Raw genomic sequence first — 21,945 nt, 5'->3', positions numbered from 1 at the left:
ATTTCTGTGCAGAAAGTAATGAACTAAAGAGGCACCTGCAAAGATTTTCAAACGGAGAAAAATTTTCGCTAAACTCTCGTTCAGAACATCATCTATCATATGCAGTCTATTATTTGGTTCTTGTTGATCATTATCAAAGAAAGCAGTAGTGTAAGTAACAACAAATGTTTCGCTAATGAAACGATTCCTCTCTATTTTTTATTTGTAAGCGGCAGTAGCGCGCACAAAAGCAAGCCACGCCGCGAGCGGCGACAGGCCGTAAACACGCACCTATCAGAATGCGACAAACAATGCATGACAGTATAGTAATGCATTTTCAGCTTAGACTGACGTAAACACCTATAACAAAGAGAACGGCACTTATCAGATCAAAGAAAAATAAGCAATCAATTCAAACCAGACGAAGCACGTGAAAAAGGAAGGATATCCGTATAAATACGGACGGAGCGCATGACGCGTAGCAATGGCTACCTGGTAAACCGTAACTGCTAAGCTTACGACTCGAACCAAACTACCGCAGCTGTATCGTCATTCATTCGACCTAAATTGTGTCTCATATTACAATTAGACGAACTTTGTTTCGATTTGGAGGTGCGACCTAAAACTTCTCTCTCCCCTTGAATTTCGAGTCTCAAATTTCAGGTGCGGCTTAGATTCGGGAAAATTTTTTTCCCTTGATTTCGAGTCTCATTTTTCAGGTGCGGCTTAGATTCGAGTGCGGCTTAGATTCGAGTAAATACGGTAATCACAGAAACAATAATTCTCATAAATAAAATAAATGATTTCCTCCCTATCCTAGATTCACCGTTAAGTTGCCGAAAATCATTTCTCTATAACAAACAATTTAAGCAGCACCTGCCAGGAAAGTTCACAGGAGGCTCAAAAATCTATTCCATTTTAGCTAGTGTCTGGATTGACATGTAGTGGCAATGATGGGAGCTGTGAGCTACCGGTCTGCCTGACTGTAGTGACAAGTTTGTCAGGGGCTATGAGCAACTGCCAGCCACCTGACTGCAGTGACAGCAAGGCATGGTCACCTGACCATACAGTCTGGCATGAGCTACTGCCAACTGGCCAATTGCCAACCACACAATTCCAGCGCAAGCCCAGAAGAAGCTACTTTTCTGTGCAACCGTTTCCCACATTTCCCTTCACTCCCCCTGAATATTAACTGTATACCCAAAAATCTTTTTTTATTTATTTTATTATCCGTCTTTAGGCATTAAAAAATGCAACTGATGTCATTAGTATACATATACAGTTTACATAACTAACAGAAATGGTGTAATATATTGTAGATCATTAATGTCTAATAAGTTACAAAAATTTGTCCTTGATGCTGCACAAGGTATTTGCATTATATGTACATGTATAAGTTTAATCCAAGTGAAACTACATTAGTACCAGTACTTATGATCATCTTTAGTGCACATTATAAACTCTTCTATTGTAAAAAAGCTTTTTCTGTAAGCCATTTCTTTGTGACACTTTTAAACTCATTCAGTGACACATTATGTGCCTCTTTGGCAACATGTTAAATAGTTTTACTCCCATGTACCTGTAACTATCTTGAGTTTTCTTTAGTCTAGCAACTGGAATGTCAATTTGCTGTTTTATACGTGTGTCATGGTGATGGATAGATTGTCGTAGGTTGTGACTGTGTTGGTTTTCTTTTGTGTGTGTCAGACAACCTAGTATAAAGAGGGCTGCAACTGTTAGTATTTTTATGTTTTTGAAATATGGTCTACAAGACTTGTTATTTCTGACTCCATGGATGCATCTGACTGCCTTCTTATGCCAAATGAAAACTTGTTTTGCTCCGTGTGAGTTTCCCCACAACAAAGTGGCATATGTTAAATGGGTGTGGAAAAAGGCATAGTATGCTTACCACTAACACATGACCTTAGTTTACCTAACAAATATGTCACAAGTGCTAACTTAGTACAAATATAATCGGTATGACTCTTCCATGTTAATTTTGAGTCAAGATGGATCCCAAGTAGTTTAGCTGAGACACAATCAATCTTATCACTCTTAACACACAAGCTAAAGAGAATATTTACAGTTTTATCATGATTTATATGCAAGTCATTGAGTTGGAATCACTTGATGGCTGCTCTGAGATGAGCCTCACTTTCCTCATTTAATTTTCCTAAGTCTTTCCCTGCTGTAACAAAAGTTGTATCATCTGCATAGACTGTGGATTTACATAACATGGTGCTGGGCAAGTCATTTACATATATTATAAAAAGTAAAGGTCCAAACACAGAGCCTTGTGGTACACCCTGCATGATATCCAAGACATTTGACCTCATATTGTTAAAATGCACAATTTGTTTTCTGTTGCTCAGATAGGATCTGATAAGAGGTAGTTCTGAGCCCCTAATACCATAGCAGTGCAGTTTTTCTAGTAGTATCCTGTGACTGACAGAGTCAAATACCTTGCTGAGGTCCACAAGAGTGGCATTAACTGATAATCCTGATTCGAATGATGACAATATATATGAAACAACATCTTCAACTGCTTTTGCCATTGACATGCCGGACCTGAAGCCATACTGAGAGTCACTAAGAATATTATTCACACACAGATGTTGACTAATTTGGAGCTGTATGCAATATTCCACTACTTTTGATATGATGGGTACAAGGGAGATTGGACGGTAATTATTAGGACAAGACTTATCACCTTTCTTGTGCAGTGGAGTACTGACTGCCATTTTTAAGGATGAAGGGAAACAGCCACTGACAAACATCCGGTTCATAAGGGAACAGAGTTGATGTGCTATTACATCTATTTTTTTATTACAAAATTGGAGAGACCATAAATGTCTTCTGATTTTGAGTAACTTAATTTTGCTATTGCAGTTTTAATATCTGTTACTTTTACTTCTTTCCATTTAAACACAGGAACCATATCCTCAAAATTTTGTAGAAATGAATTTCTATTATTTGAGATATAGTTGTTGTCACATTTATGGATATGTTCATTTGCAGCACTGTTATTCATACTGGCAGCTTTAATGAAGAAGGTGTTGAAATCATCTGGTGTGATACAAAAAAAAAAAAAAAAAAAAAGCTCCGTCTGTAGGCCACAAGTGGCCCTTCCGGGACCGTCCGGCCGCCGTGTCATCTTCCGAGGAGGATGCGGATAAGGAGGGGCGTGTGGTCAGCACACCGCACTCCCGACCGTTAGGACGGTATTCTTTGACCGAAGCCGCCACTAATCGGTCGAGTAGCTCCTCAATTGGCATCACGAGGCTGAGTGCACCCCGAAAAATGGCAACAGCACGTGGCGGCGGGATGGTGACCCATCCAAGCGCCGGCCACGCCCGACAGCGCTTAACTTCGGTGATCTCACGGGAACCGGTGTAGCCACTGCGGCAAGGCCGTTGCCGGTGTGATACAAGCATCACATGAATTATTTTTGTTAACATCTTTATTTCTACCCAGATGAGTCTTGGTAACAGTCCAGGCTGCTTTGCATTTATTTTGTGACTTATTAATATAATCATCATTTGCCTTGCACTTGCTTAACCTAATTTCTGCCTTGTATTTGTTCCTCAAACTTATGTAGTTTGCTTTTTCGGCTTCACTATTTTTTGATTTGTCATAGGAAATCATTAACAGAGTTCTGAGCCTTTGTAGGTCAGGTGTGAACCAGTTATGCACTGATGTGAGACCATGTTTCCTCATAGTTCCCTTATTTTTTCTCATTACTTTAGGGCAGCAAGTTTTAAATGCATCTGACAATGCACTAATGAATAATGTAAACACTTTTTCAATATGATTACTTTCCAGCAGAATGTAATTCCAATTTGTCATCTTTATTTGTGTTCTGTAGTTATCAATGTTCTCTTCATTCAAAAGCCTAATGTACTTAATTTTATTGGGAACAGATGCTGGCTCTTTTGTTATCAATTTTAACCAAATACCTTTATGGTCTGATAAAAAATGAGTATTGAATAGCCCTAGTTCATACCGATTTGTCTCAACATTTGTGATTACATTATCAAGGCAGGTAGACTGTCTTCTTGGGTTTTCATTAATGCAGTGCAGGTTATGTGATCTTAGCATAGTCAGAAGATTAAGTTGTTTAGGTGTGTTCTACCTTATATCAATATTTATGCCACCAAACCTTAAAATAATATATTTAAGCCACTTATCGAGGTGTAGTATCAGTTTCTGTAAGGACTGTGCAAATACTTCAACATCATTATCAGGTGTGTGGTATACAGACACAATTACGAGTTTTAACATGGGCAGTAACACTGCTGCTATTTCCAGTACATTTTCTATACAGTAATCATTAACACTAAGGGCACTGTAATCACAGTCTATACCACTACTAACATATATAGAGGCTCCCCCATAGTTGTGTATTGGTCTTCACTTAACCAGTGTTCATTGATACATAATATAATATTCCTTTTCACTCCTAACAAAAAACTCAAGTCATCAGTTTTGTTTCTTAATGACCTGATATTTATATGTACAAATAATAACGAGTCATCCTCACAAAGGGGTAGGTCTGGATTCCTCTGTAGCAGTATATCAGGTTGTTCACATTGCTTGTATATTGTTCTGTCACTTGTTGATTGTGTACTTACATCTCTGGCTAGGTTCTTGATCATGTTGGATCCACATGATGACGAAATGATTTCCCTGGTGCCATCCATAAAAAGTCACTGCTCCTCTGTGGAACTTTTCTCAATCTAGAAGATGCACGTACAGTAGCTTGTTTATTTTTACTCATGTCTTGCGTACTTGCTTTTCTCACTTTTACAGCTTGATTGCTTACACTCACTGGCTGTACACTTACATTTAAATCATCTGCTCTTTGAATTTCTTATTCACTGACTGAAAACTTCCTTTTAACTGACCCACTTGACTTGGAGATGACAACATGACATTTATATATGTAGATGATGTGCTGACAGTTCCTGGAGACTTTCTTCTTTGCTGGGAAGTGAACCTGATAACGGTTTCACTTCTGTTTATATGTGTAGTTGGTGCGCTGACAGTTTCTGGTGACTTTTTTCTCTGCTGAGAAGTGGACTGGATAACAGTGTCTCTTCTGTTTATCATATGAACGCCCTGTCCCAAAACTGGTGTCATCATATGACTGCAGTTTACTGTTCTTTATCAGCTTAATATTTGACATATCCTGTATTCCTTGTCATTTAGGAGTTGGCAGTAGCTCATACCTAACTGGCACTACAGCCGGGTGGCCTTACACCTAGCTCCTGTCCCCACAAACCTTTCACGCAAATCAGGGTTGCCACTGGTAGAGGCAATAAATGTTACTTGTGTCTAAATCGCGGTGGGGCCATAAAGACAGCAGCTCACATCCTGCAGGGCTGACCCACCGTTCTGCCTCTCCGTGCTAAGCATGGTATTTCAGATTCTTTGCCTGTAATATTACACAATGGAAACTCCAGGTAGGGATATCAACTATGTAGGGAAAAGATAGATTGCTAATTACTATAAAGAAGACACGTCAAGCTGCAGTGAGGCACAATTAAAAGATACTAACATATAGGTTTCATCCACAGCCTTCCATCAGTAAAACACACACACACACACACACACACACACACACACACACACACACACACCTCATGCACAGACGACCGCCAACTCCAGTATCTTCGACCAAGATGCCGGAGTTAGCAGTTTTGTGTGTGTGTGTGTGTGTGTGTGTGTGTGTGTGTGTGTGTGTTACTGATGAAGGCTGTGGCCAAAAGCCATATGAGAGTGTCTTTCAACTGTGACTGTCTGTTCCTTGATGTGTCTTCTTTACAGTAAGTAGCAATAGGTCTTTTCCTACATTGTTGCCTCTAATATTGGCAGATGAATTGTGGACAGTTGACATTTCTCCATGAAAGTGGGATTTATTCTCAGATACAACATTTTAATCTACTTTCAGGGTGGGGCAAGTTGGTTAGGGTTTGGATATCTCCTGTCGTTTGTTGGGGGTGGGGGAGGATTGGCCATAACTTCTTTGCTAGCTTCCCTTGTCATCCTGCTGCCTTTTCCACCCCTATTTTACTCTGTTTTAAATGTGTCTAGATGTGGTTAGTCCATTTTTTGTGATGCACCCTACCTCCAATTTTAGGGGTATCATTCCACCAAACAGTGGGTGCTTCTCCCTCTTAACACTTTAACAGATCAGGGGTGGGATGACTGTCACACGCAGGGCCCCGGGGAACAATCACTTGGTGTCACACTTCTAGTCAACTAATTATATCTGCCACTTTATTTTATTGGGGCAGTCCAACTGAGAACCATTATGTTATTAACTTTCTCACTTTTGTTGTTACAAATCCCCCCAATAGAAGGCATTCTGTACTCTGCAATTGTTTTACTACATTTCAAATTGTTGCTCAGCTCTGGCATCCATTTTACCACTGTTACGTACTTTCATGATCCAATCAAATCTCTGGCTGACATCACGAACTCCAGATGCGTTACATATTGACCAAGGGGCTGATGACCTTGCTGTTTAGTGTCTTGACCCCCAACAAACAATTTCTCAACCTTATACATATGAGCTATGCATTTTTAACTTTACTTTTGTATGATTGCTTGCTTAGATGTGAAGTTAAGCAACTTGCTTTGAGATAAGAGCATCAGACCCTATCAGCTGATTTATGCACAAAGTACTTAGTTCTACCAGACTGACAACACAAACTGGTGCCCAGATGAAAATGTGTATTTAGTGATGCTCATATTTTTTCAGTGATATCCAAAACCAAAAGAGATTTAGTGTCAGTCTCGTTATGAAGCAGAAATAACCATAATATCCACAAAATCAGTCTGAAGACATGTTTACAAATCACCACAATATGTAATACTGCAACACGGGTTAACAGCTTGTTTTAAAAAAAGTTGATTATCTGTAATACTTGTTACAAGACCTCTGATTTGCAAGGACAACATACCTGTGAACATCTGAAAAGGCAATTTCAATATTTTCAAGATGGCCAGACACAGTATCTTTCTCCTTTATAAGGTTCTCTTTCTCATGTTCAAAGCGTTGTTTTTCTTGCTCTTTCTCATAAACGAGTCCAGCAATTGTCCTCTCGTATTCTTCCATAATAATACTGAAATGAAATACAAGTACTCAGAAATACTAGTAAGTAAAAATATTAACACAATATGACTGATTCAAATCAAGAGAAAGTACTGCAGCCTTGTATCAGATTCTAAGACCAAAGGTACTAGTAAGTACAGTAAAATCTGTTGTTAATCTACTAAAACTATGCTTCCCTCAGTGCGGAAATTTATCGCAGCCTGCTGCTGAATATACTTGCATTTTTTGCTGTCTGATGCAGCCGCAGGATGCAACGTTTTCCTAGGTATGAGATGGCGCATGACAGAACGAAAAAAATTAAAATGGAGTTCTATATAATTTGACAACTGTACATGATAGAGTGATATGAAAACTACCATCTGACTCTTTTCTTAATCCAATGAAAATTTTGTGCTATTGAAACAGAAATATCTAAGGTTTTGAGAAAAAATGGTTTTTCATGTTACTCAATACTTATCACGTCATATCTGCTAAACTATGTATTGTACAACAACATGATTTTATAGCTGGCTTCAGTAGTACATGTCGATAACATGTGCAAACGTTCTGGCCAACAGAGTAAGTGACACGGAATTTTTAGCAAATCAACATCCAAAACGTAGTTTACAACCTTTTTCCCTTTCAACTTTTTATGGTGGTGGTGGTGGTGGTGGTGGGTGGGGGGGTCAATGTGAGAAAAAGTTTCAGAAAGGTTTGAACTTATTCTCTTAGTTCGTTGGAAATCGATGGGTGCTACTGTTTCTCCAAGACTGGAGCAGTTTTGTGTGGTTCACTGGCACAGGTCCAGTGCGCTGCAATGAACATTTTGATATTGCAAGTGCAGTGCAATGCAGCATGGCAGTAGTAGCAGAAGCAGCAAAGGCAAAACAAGCAGCACAGTGATAGACCTAAAAAGCTGTTAATTTTGGCACTACAAAATCACATGGAAATTACAGAAGAGGAGGAAGACTACATTATTGGCAAGAGCACTAAGGAAGTGCAAAGCAGTAATGCAAAGGTTCTTAGTCATGAAGAAGAACGAGCATACAACATTTCAGAAACAAAACAGTTGTTTGACAATGCAGAGGAACACCAGTTCCCACTGCCTTACAACACAGATCAGAAATTAATGAATTGCCAAGTACAACATGATACCCTTAGTAGGCCTTAGCAGTTGAAAGCTAAAGCTAAGGGATTCTCTGTGAGGAGCAAATTCATTGATTACTTCAATGGGCCAAATTTTAATCACTGTTCACAGTACTGGTTACAATAACAACACCATCCAACTCATTATCACTATGGTTAAGGGTTCAGTAAAAATATATTTTCAAATGTATTGTACTGGACATAATCAAAGACATTTCTTCTTACACATTTCATTCATTTTTCTTCCGACTTCTGCCAAAAATTAAAATCCATTCGTATTCGGTTTTTCAACTCTGCATCAGCCATGCACACACAAAATTTGCTGTTTGGATAAGCTGCTCAGGCTGAGAAGTTGTCCAATGACATTTCTGGTGAATCTTTCAATAATTTTATTGGAAAATTACCTACTATTTTGCCACCCGCAAGCGAAACAAACAATTTGTTGAGTGAAGGGACAGCTAAATACATCCTGATGCCTGAATTTTCTAGCTGTTAAGAGTGTTTGGGTTCTTGAAGTGAAAACACAGTAGATAGCACCTATGTGTTTGGGTTCTTGAAGTGAAAACACTGTAGATAGCACCTATGGTGGGCAGTAAGCATATGAATATTATAACAATACCGGAAGCAAAATGGTGACGTGTAATACAACGAAGTAAACCAAAAAGAGAAGATACAAGGCCTACTGTTGCTCTGAGTGCTCTACCCAAGAGTTATATAGCTTAAAAATCTTGCTTTTCTATTAGCTGAACCACAACTAATTAGACTAGAATAAAATAATTTTCCGCGAAAGATGTAATAAAACAGATGTCTTCAAATTGGGCCTTGATGACCATAAATAAAAAAGGGGAAGTAATCAGCCTATCCAAAAAAATGTTAAAATCTGTGGATAGATTTGCTATTGACAGCATATACACAAGCACACAATTACAAAATTTAAAGATTCTGTATGAATGAAAATAAAGAATATTAAAAATGAACTAATGGAATGAAAAACACAAAGTTTTTGAAAACACTTACAGCTGGCTTGTCACATCTACTAAAATTTCTCATCACCCGTAGGCCAATTAATACATTTGGTCCAGTTACCTCACAAAATTATAGTTCATGCTACACTTGTACAACTGTCATCTAAAGCAGAGTTCAAGTTCACAGGCAATTGTTGAGCTGCCCACTTGTCAGGAAGTGCAATACTAACAACTAAAACGTCATAATGTCAGTGGCACAGGACAAGTATTGTACACAGGTTGGTCCTCTCACTGGAGGAGAAACCCTTGCATCAGCAGATTGTGTCCAATATGGATGCTGAAAGGAACTCCACCCTGGTTGGGTGGTTGGCTTCACTATCCACAATTTGTTACCTAGGGCAATGAAAAGTATTGGTGGAATGTAAATTGTTTATCCATTTTCACAAGCACAGGCGACTCATACCTGGACCTTTGCCTTTGGCAGGCAAACGATCTTTCGGCTGAGGTATCTCTGCCTTCCACACCTCACAGAAATTATCTCACTGACAGCAAGTTGAATATTCCGTGAACATAAATGAGATAAAGCACATGGTGTTTTGAGGCAACACAATGAAATATTAATCTGTTTACTCAACAGTGTTTGAGAGTACAGTTAGCAGTTCCAGACACTATTCATACAAAACTCCTCAAGTAAACTGTGATGTTAAGGAACTATTTTCTAAGAATTTACGAAAGGGTTATTTCATGTCAAATAGCTCAAGGGGCCCCATTCCACTCTCTCCAATTTTGATGGTATTTCTATAGTCTTGTATGAAGCCATGCCAAATTACAGCTTGATGAGTAGTAATTTAGGGCCACCAGCCAGGCTTTTGTCAAGTCCAGCTGTTCCACATCGCTACAGATATGAATGAACTACCAAGTTTGCTTTACTGTTGCTCTTGATTATAGACTTGAAAAATTCATGTTTCGTGACAGATGTCAATATACATCGTAGTGATTTGAGAATTTCTGTGTAAATTCTACAACCACTCAGCCTTCTACTGTCTTGAACACACGATATTCTAGATACGAGTGTGGGATGCTAAAATCCTACCTATTGCGCGTCACATGTCTGTGTTTGCATGTTTAAAATCAGTCGCGGGAAGAAGGTAGAAACAGCAGTCGAACGGCTCTGACAGGTACTTGTCGGCAATTCCATAGATGTTTTAGAGGAAGAACCATGGAGATTTTATGCAGCTCTGTGTGTACTGTGTCACTGATTATTGTTATGTGAAAGAAGAACAGTTGAAAAAGTAATCTTGAAAACTCTTAATCCAGCCTTGGTAGAGGCAAGACCTATTTTATGATTCAAGTGAAATAGGGTCGTGGTTATTAGGCAACCTCATTTATAAATCTAATTAAATTTGTATCTGATGGATCGAGTGACTTACTAGAAGTCATATATGTATGTGGAAAGTGAGTTCAAATATACCGTTAGTTAACGAAACGTAAAGTTCGCATGTATACTTATTTCACAAGAGTAGACAGATCCTTAAATATTCCCGTACCTACGAGGGTAATCCCAAAAGTAAGGTCTCCTATTTTTTTTAATAAGTACATAGACCTGTTTATTTCTACAATAGTTTACATCAGTTTACAGCTTGAACATTTAGCTATTTTTCGACAGTCACCATTTCTGTTCATGCATTTTTTTAAACGCTGTGGCAGTTTTTGTATGCCCATGTCATACCAGCTCGCCGCCATGCTGTTCAGAAAGTTATGAACCTATTCTTTCACATGGTCATCGGAGCTGAATTGCTTTCCGGCCAAATGTTCTTTTAATCTAGGGAACAAGTGATAGTCACTGGGTGCCAAGTCAGGACTATAGGGTGGGTGGGTGATTATGTTCCACTGAAACTGTTGTAGAAGAGCAACAGTTTGCCGAGCAATGTGTGGGTGAGCGTTGTCATGGAGAATGTGTACGCCCTTGCTCAACATTCCTCTTCGCCGGTTCTGAATTGCACGTTTGAGTTGTTTCAGTCTCACAGTACCTGTTGGCGTTAATTGTGGTCCCAGTGGGCATAAAGTCTACCAACAATACCCTTTTCCGATCCCAAAGAATGGTTGACATGACTTTACCAGCAGACTGTGTTTGTTTGAATATCCGCGGCTTTGGCGAAGGATGCCGCCACTGGCGTGCTTGTTGCTTGGTCTCAGGTGTAAAGTGGTATGCCCAGGTTTCGCCACCCATGACAACTGAGTCCAGAAAGTTGTCCTGTTCGGCTGCAAGGTGGTGAAGAAATGTGTGGGAAGCATCAACTTGTTGCCGCATGTGGTCCTCAGTCAGCATGCGTGGTACCCATCTTGCACACACCTTCCGGTAGTTCAATGTGTCTGTTAAAATTCTGTGAGTGGTGCTTCGGGAAACCTCATGAACCAACACAGAGAGATCATCCAGGGTGATCCGCTGATCTTCACACATGCGTTGCTCAACCTTCAACACTGTCTCCTCAGAAACTGAAGGTCTCCCGCTCCTTTGTTCATTGTGAATTTCGGTCAGACCAGCTGCAAACTCTCTACACCACTTACGAACATTTTTGACATCCATGCACGACTCTCCATACACTTCCGTCAATTGGCGATAGATTTCAATCAGCGCAGTGCCCTTTGCGTTCAAAAACTGAATAACTGCGCACAATTCGCACTTGGCAGTAACATCTAATGGGAACTCCTTTCTCAACGGCTGCCATGCCAAGACTGAGCGCCTCAGTGCAGCGTGCGCATGTTTACACACAGTGCGTGAAGCACTCTTCATAACAGTGTGACCAACTGCCACACAAACAGAGTTCTGTACTTATAAACAAAATAGGAGACCTTACTTTTGGGATTACCCTCGTAGCATCATTCTACGGAGACGAAGTCGAGAGTTTTCCAGCAGCCAGCCAGCAAACAAGATCGGCTGCGAATCTCAAGTAAGTCACCTCATGTAAAAGAAGTGGAAAGTTTGTACGTCTACTCCACACTTTAAATCGCCGTCAAAAACCTCAGAACATGCGAACTTTGCCTCAAAATGGGAGAACACGAAATCATCTAGTAAATGTTATTTCATACTGAATTCTATCCAGATGAACTATTTTATCACAGATATTTTGAAATGTCTTTATTTTCTGCATACAAATATTGAAAATTTAACCAATTTTCACTGTTGCACATAATCTTAAGCACAATTTGGAAAGAGGATGTGCATTATGCATAAAAACATGTTCGCAAAATAGGAAGTGCATGAACGCAACAATGTATCAGGGAGTTAGATGCTTTGGTGCTATGTCAAGTACGGGTGGCTGAATGGTCTATACAAGAAGAAGAGGAGCTGATGATCACGGCATTTTGTTTTCTGTGATGCAGCTCTCCATGCTACTCTACCCTGCGCAAGCCTCTTCATTTCTGAATAATGACGGCAACCTACTGCTTTTAAGCATGCTTACTGTCTACAATTTTTAACCTCCCCCCACCGCAACACTTCTCTCCAATACGAAATTGGTGATTCCTTCATGTCTCAGAATGTGTCCTTATCAACCAATCCCTTCCTTTAGTAAGTTGTGGCACAAAGTTCTCTTCTGCTTAATTATATTCAGTACCACCTCATTACTTACATGATCAACCATCTAATCTTAAGCATTCTTCTTTATCACCACACTTCAAAAACTTCTATTGTCTTCTAGTTTGAACTGTTTATCGGCCATGTTTGGCTTCCACACAATGCCATACTCCAGACCAATACTTACAGAAAAGATCTGCTAATACACAAATCATATTTGATGTTAACAAGTTCATTTTCTCCACAGTCTCTTCGTGCCACTGTCATTCCACATTTTATATCCTCTCTACTTTGCTGAGCATCAGTTATTTTGTTGCACCAAGAGCAAAACCCATCTACTATGTTTACCACCTTGTTTCCTAACCTAATTCCCAAGAATCACCTGATTCAATTCTATCATGCTCCAGTACCTTTGTTTTGAATTTGTTGGTTTTCATCTTACATCCTCCTTTCAGGACACTTTCCAGTCCAGTCAACTGCTCTTCCAAGCTCTTTGCTGTCTCAGAGGATTACAAGTCATCGTCAAACTTCCAAGTTGTTATTTCTGTTCCCAAAACCCTAACTACTCCTAATTTTTCTTTACTGCTTGCTCAATGTACAGATTGAATAATATCAAGGAAAGGCTACAAATCAGCCCGATTCCATCCTCCACCACTGCTCACCTTCCATGCCCTCCTACCATCCAGTTGTAAATAGCCTTACGCTTCTAGTATTTTACTCTTACTACTGTCAGAAATTCAAAGTGTGTATTCCAGTCAATGTTGTCAAAGTAAGTCTTACAAATGCTATAAACATAAAGTTGTCATTCCTTATCTTCTAAGAGAAATTATAGGGTCAGTACTGCCTTGCATGTCCTTACATTTCTCAGGAATTTGATCATCTCCTGTTTCTCTATTCTTCTGTAAGGAATGTGTTTTAGTATTTTGCAACCATGCCTTATTAAACTGATAATTTAGCAATGTTAACACTTGTCAGCACCTGCTTTCTTTAGGGTTGGAATTGTTAGATCTTTTATGCAGTCTGGGGGTATTCCTCTGATCTCATACTTCTCGCACACCAGATAGCACAGTTTTGTCATGGCTGGTTCTCCCATGGTTATCAGTAGTTCTGATGGAATGCGTCTACTCCTCAGGCCTTGTTATGACCTTGATGGTTGGTTGGACCCATTGGATTACAGAAGGAAGTCTGTCTTGCCCTTTCAAAGGAACCATCCCGGAATTTGACTGAACCGGTTCAGGGAAATCACAGAAAACCTAAATCAGGATGGCTGGACGTGGGTTTGAACTGTTGTCCTCCCAAATCAGACCTCAGTCTTTCAGTGCTCAGTTGAATTATTCTCATAGTATCATATCTCCTACCTCATCTTCATCTATGCCTTTTAACCTTTCAATAATATTGCCTTGTATAGCCCTCTACATTCTTTTTCCACCTCTGAGCTTTCCCTTCTTTGCTTAGTACTAGTTTTCCACCTAAGTTCTTAATATTCATACAGCTGCTTTTCTCTTCTCTGTAAGCCTCTTTACTTTTCCTACAGGTGGTATCTACCTTTTCCAACAAGATGTATGCTTCCATATCCTTACATTTGTCTGTCCTCTAGCCATTCCTACTTAAGACATTTTGCATTCCCTATTGATCTCATGTTTAGATGTTTTTATTCCATTTTGCTTGCTTCATTTGCTGTGGTTTTGTATTTTCTCCTTTCCTCAATTAAATATCTACTGTGTGATCCACAGATTTCTACTAGGCAATGCCTTTATACCTACTTGATCCTCTGTTACCCTCACTAGTTCAGCTCTCAAAGACACTGATTTGTCTTCTACTGTATTCAGTTTCTGTGTTTCAGTCAATCGTTACTTAATGCTCCCTCTGAAACTCTACCAATCTCTGGTTCTTTCAACGTATCCAGGTCCTGTCTCTTGAATTTCCTACCTTTTTGCAAATTTTTCAGTTTTAATCTACAGTTCACAACCACAAAACAATGTATGGTAATCAGCCCCTGAAAATGTCTTAAAATTTAAAATCTGGTTCCAAAATCCATCTTACCCATGATGCAATCAAGCTGAAACCTTCCGGTGTCTCCAGGTCTCTTCCACATAGGCAACATTCTCTCATGATTCTTAAACCAGGTCTCTGCAATGATTATATTATGCTCTGTGCAAAATTCTACCATTCTTTCATTCCTTTCCCCAGTCCATATTCACCTAAAATTTTTCCTTCTCTCACTATATCGCATTCACTATGCTGTTTGTAGTGTCTTATCAGCATTCCTATGATCTTGTTCATTATTAGACCTACTCCTGCATTACCCCCCCCCCCCATTTGACTTTTTATTTATACCCTTCATAAGACACACACGTAGCAATACACAGTAGGCACGAGCCATGAGACCTAGTACCTTAAAGTTAGTAAAATGCAGACATTTTAACGTGACTGTTCTAGGTGGCGGGTGTTTTGAACTGTCGTTGCGTCAACTACTAGTAGAGACTTGGCCAGGACTTTCTCGTTTACGACACTGCCAAGCTCAGCAAGCAATTGCCTGGTACTGCAAGCATTAGTTAGTGCTTTGTGTTGCACACTGTTTTCTTTTCCTATTTTCAAATGAGTGAAGAGACTAATACTGAAATACTAGTCCATCACAGAGTTTGATTACCACCCTCATAACGTCAGATGGGATTGGTGATCCCTTTGACTACGTCAGCTCTGCATGAGCAGAAACACACAACATGAGTGAAAGCTGGCTGCCCAGCGAGAAGCAGGTGGTACAAGTGTGTTTGCATGGGCCATCTGTTCTGTCTGTATTGTTGCCAAGTAAGAGTCCCACATCTATGGACACTAACAAAAGGTTGGATTCCATATTCTGCAGACTTTGTAATTATAGAGTAGGGTGGGGGAAAAATTGGCAAACACCTTATATCAGTTCACAGTCCAGATAATGTTGCTGTTTCTCAACAGAAATCACTTTATGAAAGCTAAAACACACACAAAATGAGAAAACAAGCAAAGACCAATTTGGAAAAAGACTGTCCATTTTCTGCAAGAGCAAACATTCCAGGTAAAACTCTTCCCAATCACCACTTCTTTTAAACAGTCAATTTCAAAGTACTAAGGATTCATTTTCAGACACATTGGGTACAACCCTTTAAATTTGTGTGAATTTCACTAAAAATAAATGCTACATTTTCAGGTCTATACTCATTATCTAAGGCAGGGCCGGCCATGGCGTGTGGAATGTCACACGTGCAGCATGTACGGACCATGGGCAGGCCAAGCCTGGTGTGTCACTTAACTTTGCTTGGTTCTTCTCAGAAGTACTCAGAACAGAGCAACATTCCATTTAGCACTGTGGTGTGGCATTTTTTAGTTCACACAACTCTCTGACTTTGACAGAATCATGCTGTCAGTGCTGTTTAACTTTATTTGTTCGTGGTATGAAGAATGTTTACTGGTTCAATAGCTGTTTGCACAAAGGAGGCAGTCTAGTGATCTATCGTCACAATCCTTTAAAATAAATGGGAATGAGAGCAGAGAGTGATGAGAATTCTCAATTCACTTAAGTGACAGGTAGTGCATATCTGCTATGAAACAACATTGCAATATCATGCAGGAAGAATTAAAGATTTAGTTGAAATTGCTACTGTTTAATCTTTTGAAGAAGAAAGGAATGCAGGAACAAAAATTACAACACCCGGAATGTAGTGCAGAATTCACATTTTAAGTGGACTTGACTGCAAATTGCCCCGAATAAGACACTGAAGGCAACTTCTTCTGATATGGTGGGAACGCATTTAAAAAGAAAATCACATTGTAGAAGGAACACATTCTGAAATCATGTTGCAGAAGGGAAAATACAGTGCAGTTTCCTAAGCTCACTGGCGTTTAACGCCAGGAAATGTGAGGTTTGAAGAATTTATTGTAGCTTAGAAAGAATTAAAAGGATAGTTTTATAATGATTTTGAGGGCACTGTCAATCTTACATCTGATTCCGAGCTGTTTTCAAGACTATGCCATTTGAGTTGAAAGCACCCCTGGGTATGTGCAGATTTAATTGATTGGCTTGTGAGGTAATTCTATTTATGACAAAATCTTTTTACGTCAAAACTGTCCACGATGTCTACAATGCTCTCCTCAGACAGTTTTTCCATGTATTCATAATGAGGTTACAAAAGTGCTAAAATATTTTGATCGATGTATTTGTGTGAAAGTCCTTTTTGGATTATGAAACCAAATAAGTCACAATTACTTGGCAAATGGAGTGTGACCCACTGTGACTCTGTCTGCGCTCTGCCCGTAAGCTGGCAGTCTATACCACATTAAAAATTATGCCTTCAGCGTGCCAAAAATTATTTAATAATAATGAAAATTTGCTTAGTTTGTGACCTATATTGTTGAGAAATGTGAAGCATATAACCAAGTTGTATGTGGCGCGTTCACAGTTCTCCCCTCTTCCCCCTCCTTGTGCTCAGAGGGTATGGCATGGTAGTGGTGTAATGTGAAGCAAGACTGAGCACTTTGTATTCATGCCCAGGCACAGCCTGCGAGCTGAAATCTTGACTGCCCCTGATATAAGGGGTCTTCCACACCGAAATTTTGTGATTCTGCTCAATATTTTAGGTACAACAGCCTTGTTGCTGAACAAGTGCTTAGCATACAGCATATTTCTCACAATTTGCTGCCAAAGTAGCTCATAAATATTGTCATGACAAGGCAGTTATTACAAGTAAAGAACGCGTGGACCTTAATTAAATAACCATTCTGTGAAAATGGGTTACGGATTGTCAGTCTGGGAATAGCTGATCAGAAAATTTGCCCAAAGTGTTGAAAACAATTTGCAGCAAAAAACGGAATCCAGCTTCATCACAGTCAGAAGCTGTAACAGAGGAATTTATCCATCGGAATCATTCAATGCAAGCTTAATTGCTATTGGGATCTCTCCACTGAAATTTCAACAGGGTGTCTATGATGGATGGCAGAGGTTATTCAAAAAGAAAGATAAGTGAAATTCAAGAAGCAATTACACCTAACATTGCTTCTGATGGTGATTTTGACCCAAAAGAAGGATCTCTCTCAGTCACTCTATGAGACGATAGAAGCTGCAAAAATATGATCAATCAAAATTTGTCATGACAAGATTTACGAGATACTGTCCAGCAAACTGTGATCTGCTGTACACTACGAATTATTTCCGTAACTAAGCTGTTATACCAAAAAGTTGAGCAGACTTGCCAATTTTTAGCATGGGAGGCCCCTTAGATCTTGAGCTACAGTAAAACAACTCTGGTGATTTACTAATATCTGTCGTAATACGGGACAACTGCCCTTCACAAAAGCATTGCTAGCGACCTCATCGTAGTATTTATCAAGCTACAATTTGGTACTGTTTCATGCAGGACCCGTACAGACACCCTGTTGACAATTTCATCAAAATGGTGGGGATCTTGTTTAAATTTTGGCCATTTGAAATGGAATAAGCCCAAGGCAAAGCATAATTATGTTAGCCTACAAGTCAAATAAAAATTTTACAGGAATATTATGACGTTATTCATGAATTAATGTAATAATCCAATCACCAAAGATTTTTTATACACTATTGTGATCCAGTTTGGAGTACCACTATTCAAAAACTGATAATCCACCAAGAGAGACACATGATTCTTACAGCTTGACTGCAATAAATAAGCAACCACAATCCACAGAATAGGTACCTTATTTGTTCCTGTCCTTCAGTCATTTCAGCAATTTTCTTGTTTAGTTTGCTTTCTTTTTCATCCTTTTCTTTCAGTTTTATTTCTAAGGATTCAATCTTTTTCTCCAAGATTTTAACTTTTTCCTGTAAAAATAAAAAGTTGTTTAAATATGTAGTATTGCATAAAAAGGAGAATTTACTTGAGAGAAAAAAAAGTATAAAGTTACAATGGTAGGCCAATATTTGCCTTCATAAGGTAACATTTCTATTGTCAACATTCACAGTTAAAAGTAAAAACATTAAAGCTAGCTTCTGAAACTATTAGGAATGGGAAAAAAGATGGACAGGCAGAGGAAGTATAGACAGGACCTATACGTAACAGGTCACTCAGATGCTGGGATGAGGGGGGGGGGGGGGGCTGCCCCCTGTTGTGTGGACACAATGAAAGACGACAGAGGGCGAACACTTCTGAGAGAGTAGGGGGTGAAATATAGTATTATGTGCCAATTGTGCCAATTTCGCTACGGTGATAATATAAGGTGAGACTGAAAAATAATAATATAAATAAAAATAAATTTTTACCTTACCACATGTTTTAATCTGACAAAAAAGTATAAAATAATTTCGTCTACACACACACACACACACACACACACACACACACACACACAATTTCTGTTTTATTTCAGTTTCTTTTCACCTGACTCAAACAATATATTGCTTCTTCCTACTTATATCTCGCAATAAGACCATTAAGGTAAAAATTAAATACTGGAAAGTCCTTGGCGGAATAACAAAAATATTATGAAAAGGATGGATTGCTACTCACCATAAAAATGACATTGTCAATTTGCGGATGGGCACAACAAAAAGCTTTTGTCTACCTTCACGATCTGGATTCAGGGCCAAAACAACCAGTCCTCATTCCTTCAAACCTCAACACCTTCTCCCCATCTACCCAACCTTCTACTCAACCCAGCATGCCATCTTCCTGGGTGTTGGCTGCCTCCTCTACCTGATGGCTCCATTTGCACCTCTGTCCACATTAAATCCACCAACCACAAACAGTACCACATTTCGACAGCTGGCATCCCTTCCACACCAAAAAATTATCCCATGCAGGCCGGCTTCCTGGGAATGGCTTATCTGCAGTGACAAAACTATGCACAGTATGCTGAAGGTTTCACAAATGCATTGGTAGAAAGAAGCTATCACCCAGACCTAGTTTGCTAACAGATTTCCCGTGTCATATCCCAACCCCCAAGAAGCAACTACACAGCACCCCATTCACCACAAAACACCACCCCAAACTGGCGAAACTGAACTACAACCTGAACCATAACACTATGGAAGATCCATGGACCTGCCCTATCCACCCACTCAGCACTTCCTACTCCTGTCTTGTCACAGAAATATCCTAAAACGACATAGGCCAGACACCTTGTGAAAGCAGCCACATCATACACCACCTCTGCTGCAATTATTGTACAGCTTTTTATATGGCTCTGACTACCAACTTACACCAAAACTATCACCTCCTCCCAAATCACACCCCCTCACCCTCATGGGGGCCATACACTGAAAACAGCCACTGACCTTTTCCCCTTCTCTGCTCCTCTTTCTCGCTTCCCCCTCCCCTCTCTCCCATAGCCTCCAGATGCTGTGCCTGGCACCCTTCTCTTGCTACCATTATAGTGTGTTCAGGATTGACAGCTATGATGGAAATAGCAGGGACGAGGCCACATGGTAGGCCCAGACCGCATTCCTCCAATCTCATGATGCCTGTTGCTGCAGTAACCATCTGAAATTGCCAAACCTTGAGTCCACAACCTGAACACTTGCTGCTCGCACTTTCAAGTTACGGGCAGCTGGCTATCCTGTTTGATCATTGGACCCTGTGATTTTGTTTGTCATCTATTTTATTGCTGAAAGTGTTATATGTTGATACTTTTATTTGTTGTGTGATATTGAACAGTGTCCAAGATAGTTCATCGAAGGTCATGAGTGGAAAAGTTCCAAATTGTTCTCTCGGTCAGGGGATTGGCATGCAAGTTCTGTTGAAATAAATGGTTTGCACGTTACATGCCTACTTTGAAACTGAAAACCTCAAGGGTGGACAGCTGCTCTCCGTCAAATATTTAATCGATAGAACTGTGCAGCTCTGAACACAAATAAAAACACAGTTGTGTAGACTGGCGAAGAAATTATCAAGAAATAAAATGAAGCTCAAATATGTTTTTGTAAGGTTTGACATTGTAATAAGTAGTCCTTATCGGCAACTGCTTCCAAAGTGAAGTTTGTTCCAAGAACGCAACCCGCATCACACAAACTAAATATTACTAAAAACAAAGATGTTGTGACTTACCATACGAAAGTGCTGGCAGGTCGATAGACACACAAACAAACACAATCATACACACAAAATTCTAGCTTTCGCAACCAACGGCTGCTTCATCAGGAAAGAGGGAAGGAGAGGGAAGGAGAGGGAAAGACGAAAGGATGCGGGTTTTAAGGGAGAGGGTAAGGAGTCATTCCAATCCCGGGAGCGGAAAGACTTACCTTAGGAGGAAAAAAGGACAGGTATACACTCGCACACACACCCATATCCAACCACACATATACAGACACAAGCAGACATTTGTTAAGGCAAAGAGATTCGGCAGAGATGTCAGTCGAGGCAGAAGTACAGAGGCAAAGATATTGTTGAAAGACAGGTGAGGTATGAGCGGCGGCAACTTGAAATTAGCGGAGGTTGAGGCCTGGCGGATAACGAGAAGAGAGGACATACTGAACGGCAAGTTCCCATCTCCGGAGTTCTGACAGGTTGGTGTTAGTGGGAAGTATCCAGATAACCCGGACGGTGTAACACTGTGCCACGATGTGCTGGCCGTGCACCAAGGCATGTTTAGCCACAGGGTGATCCTCATTACCAACAAACACTGTCTGCCTGTGTCCATTCATGCGAATGGACAGTTTGTTGCTGGTCATTCCCACATAGAAATCCTAAGGTTAAGTCTTTCCGCTCCCGGGATTGGCATGACTCCTTACCCTCTCCCTTAAAACCCACATCCTTTCGTCTTTCCCTCTCCTTCCCTCTTTCCTGATGAAGCAACCGTTGGTTGCGAAAGCTAGAATTTTGTGTGTATGATTGTGTTTGTTTGTGTGTCTATCGACCTGCCAGCGCTTTCGTATGGTAAGTCACATCATCTTTGTTTTTAGATATATTTTTCCTGCGTGGAATGTTTCCCTCTATTATAAACTAAATATTACTGTTTACAATATGATTGTTTCTATACAGATGTAATAGTTTTGTATAGCTTTTGTTCTTCCTCCCAATACTGGTTGGCTGAACTACTTGAGGTATGTTCTCTCAGTATATTAGACAAGCATAAATCTTATATTTTATTATGTTACAAACAAGTAGATGGATACGAAAACTTAACAACAGGCTACCAATCCATTTCCTAGTACTTGCCACACTTGCGGGCCATTGTGTGTC

At 39.8% G+C, this 21,945-nt stretch overlaps 1 protein-coding gene across 7 annotated transcripts in view; it reads right to left on the bottom strand.

Moving 5' to 3' along the window:
* LOC126260848 (interaptin) overlaps nucleotides 1-21,945 on the bottom strand; it is a 212,946-nt gene that overhangs the window by 23,291 nt on the left and 167,710 nt on the right. For all 7 annotated transcript variants that reach the window (XM_049958253.1, XM_049958252.1, XM_049958256.1 and 4 more), the window contains 2 exons: nucleotides 18,466-18,590; nucleotides 6,945-7,106 (listed from right to left, as the gene is read on the bottom strand). In XM_049958253.1, the coding sequence (XP_049814210.1) occupies nucleotides 6,945-7,106; nucleotides 18,466-18,590 (287 nt within the window). The remainder of the gene's footprint in view (nucleotides 1-6,944; nucleotides 7,107-18,465; nucleotides 18,591-21,945) is intronic.

The sequence above is a fragment of the Schistocerca nitens genome, chromosome 5, assembly GCF_023898315.1.
Source record: "Schistocerca nitens isolate TAMUIC-IGC-003100 chromosome 5, iqSchNite1.1, whole genome shotgun sequence".
NCBI lineage: Eukaryota > Metazoa > Arthropoda > Insecta > Orthoptera > Acrididae > Schistocerca > Schistocerca nitens.
The sequence above is the reverse complement of the archived record's forward strand: the minus strand, read 5'-3'. Positions and strand labels throughout refer to the sequence as shown.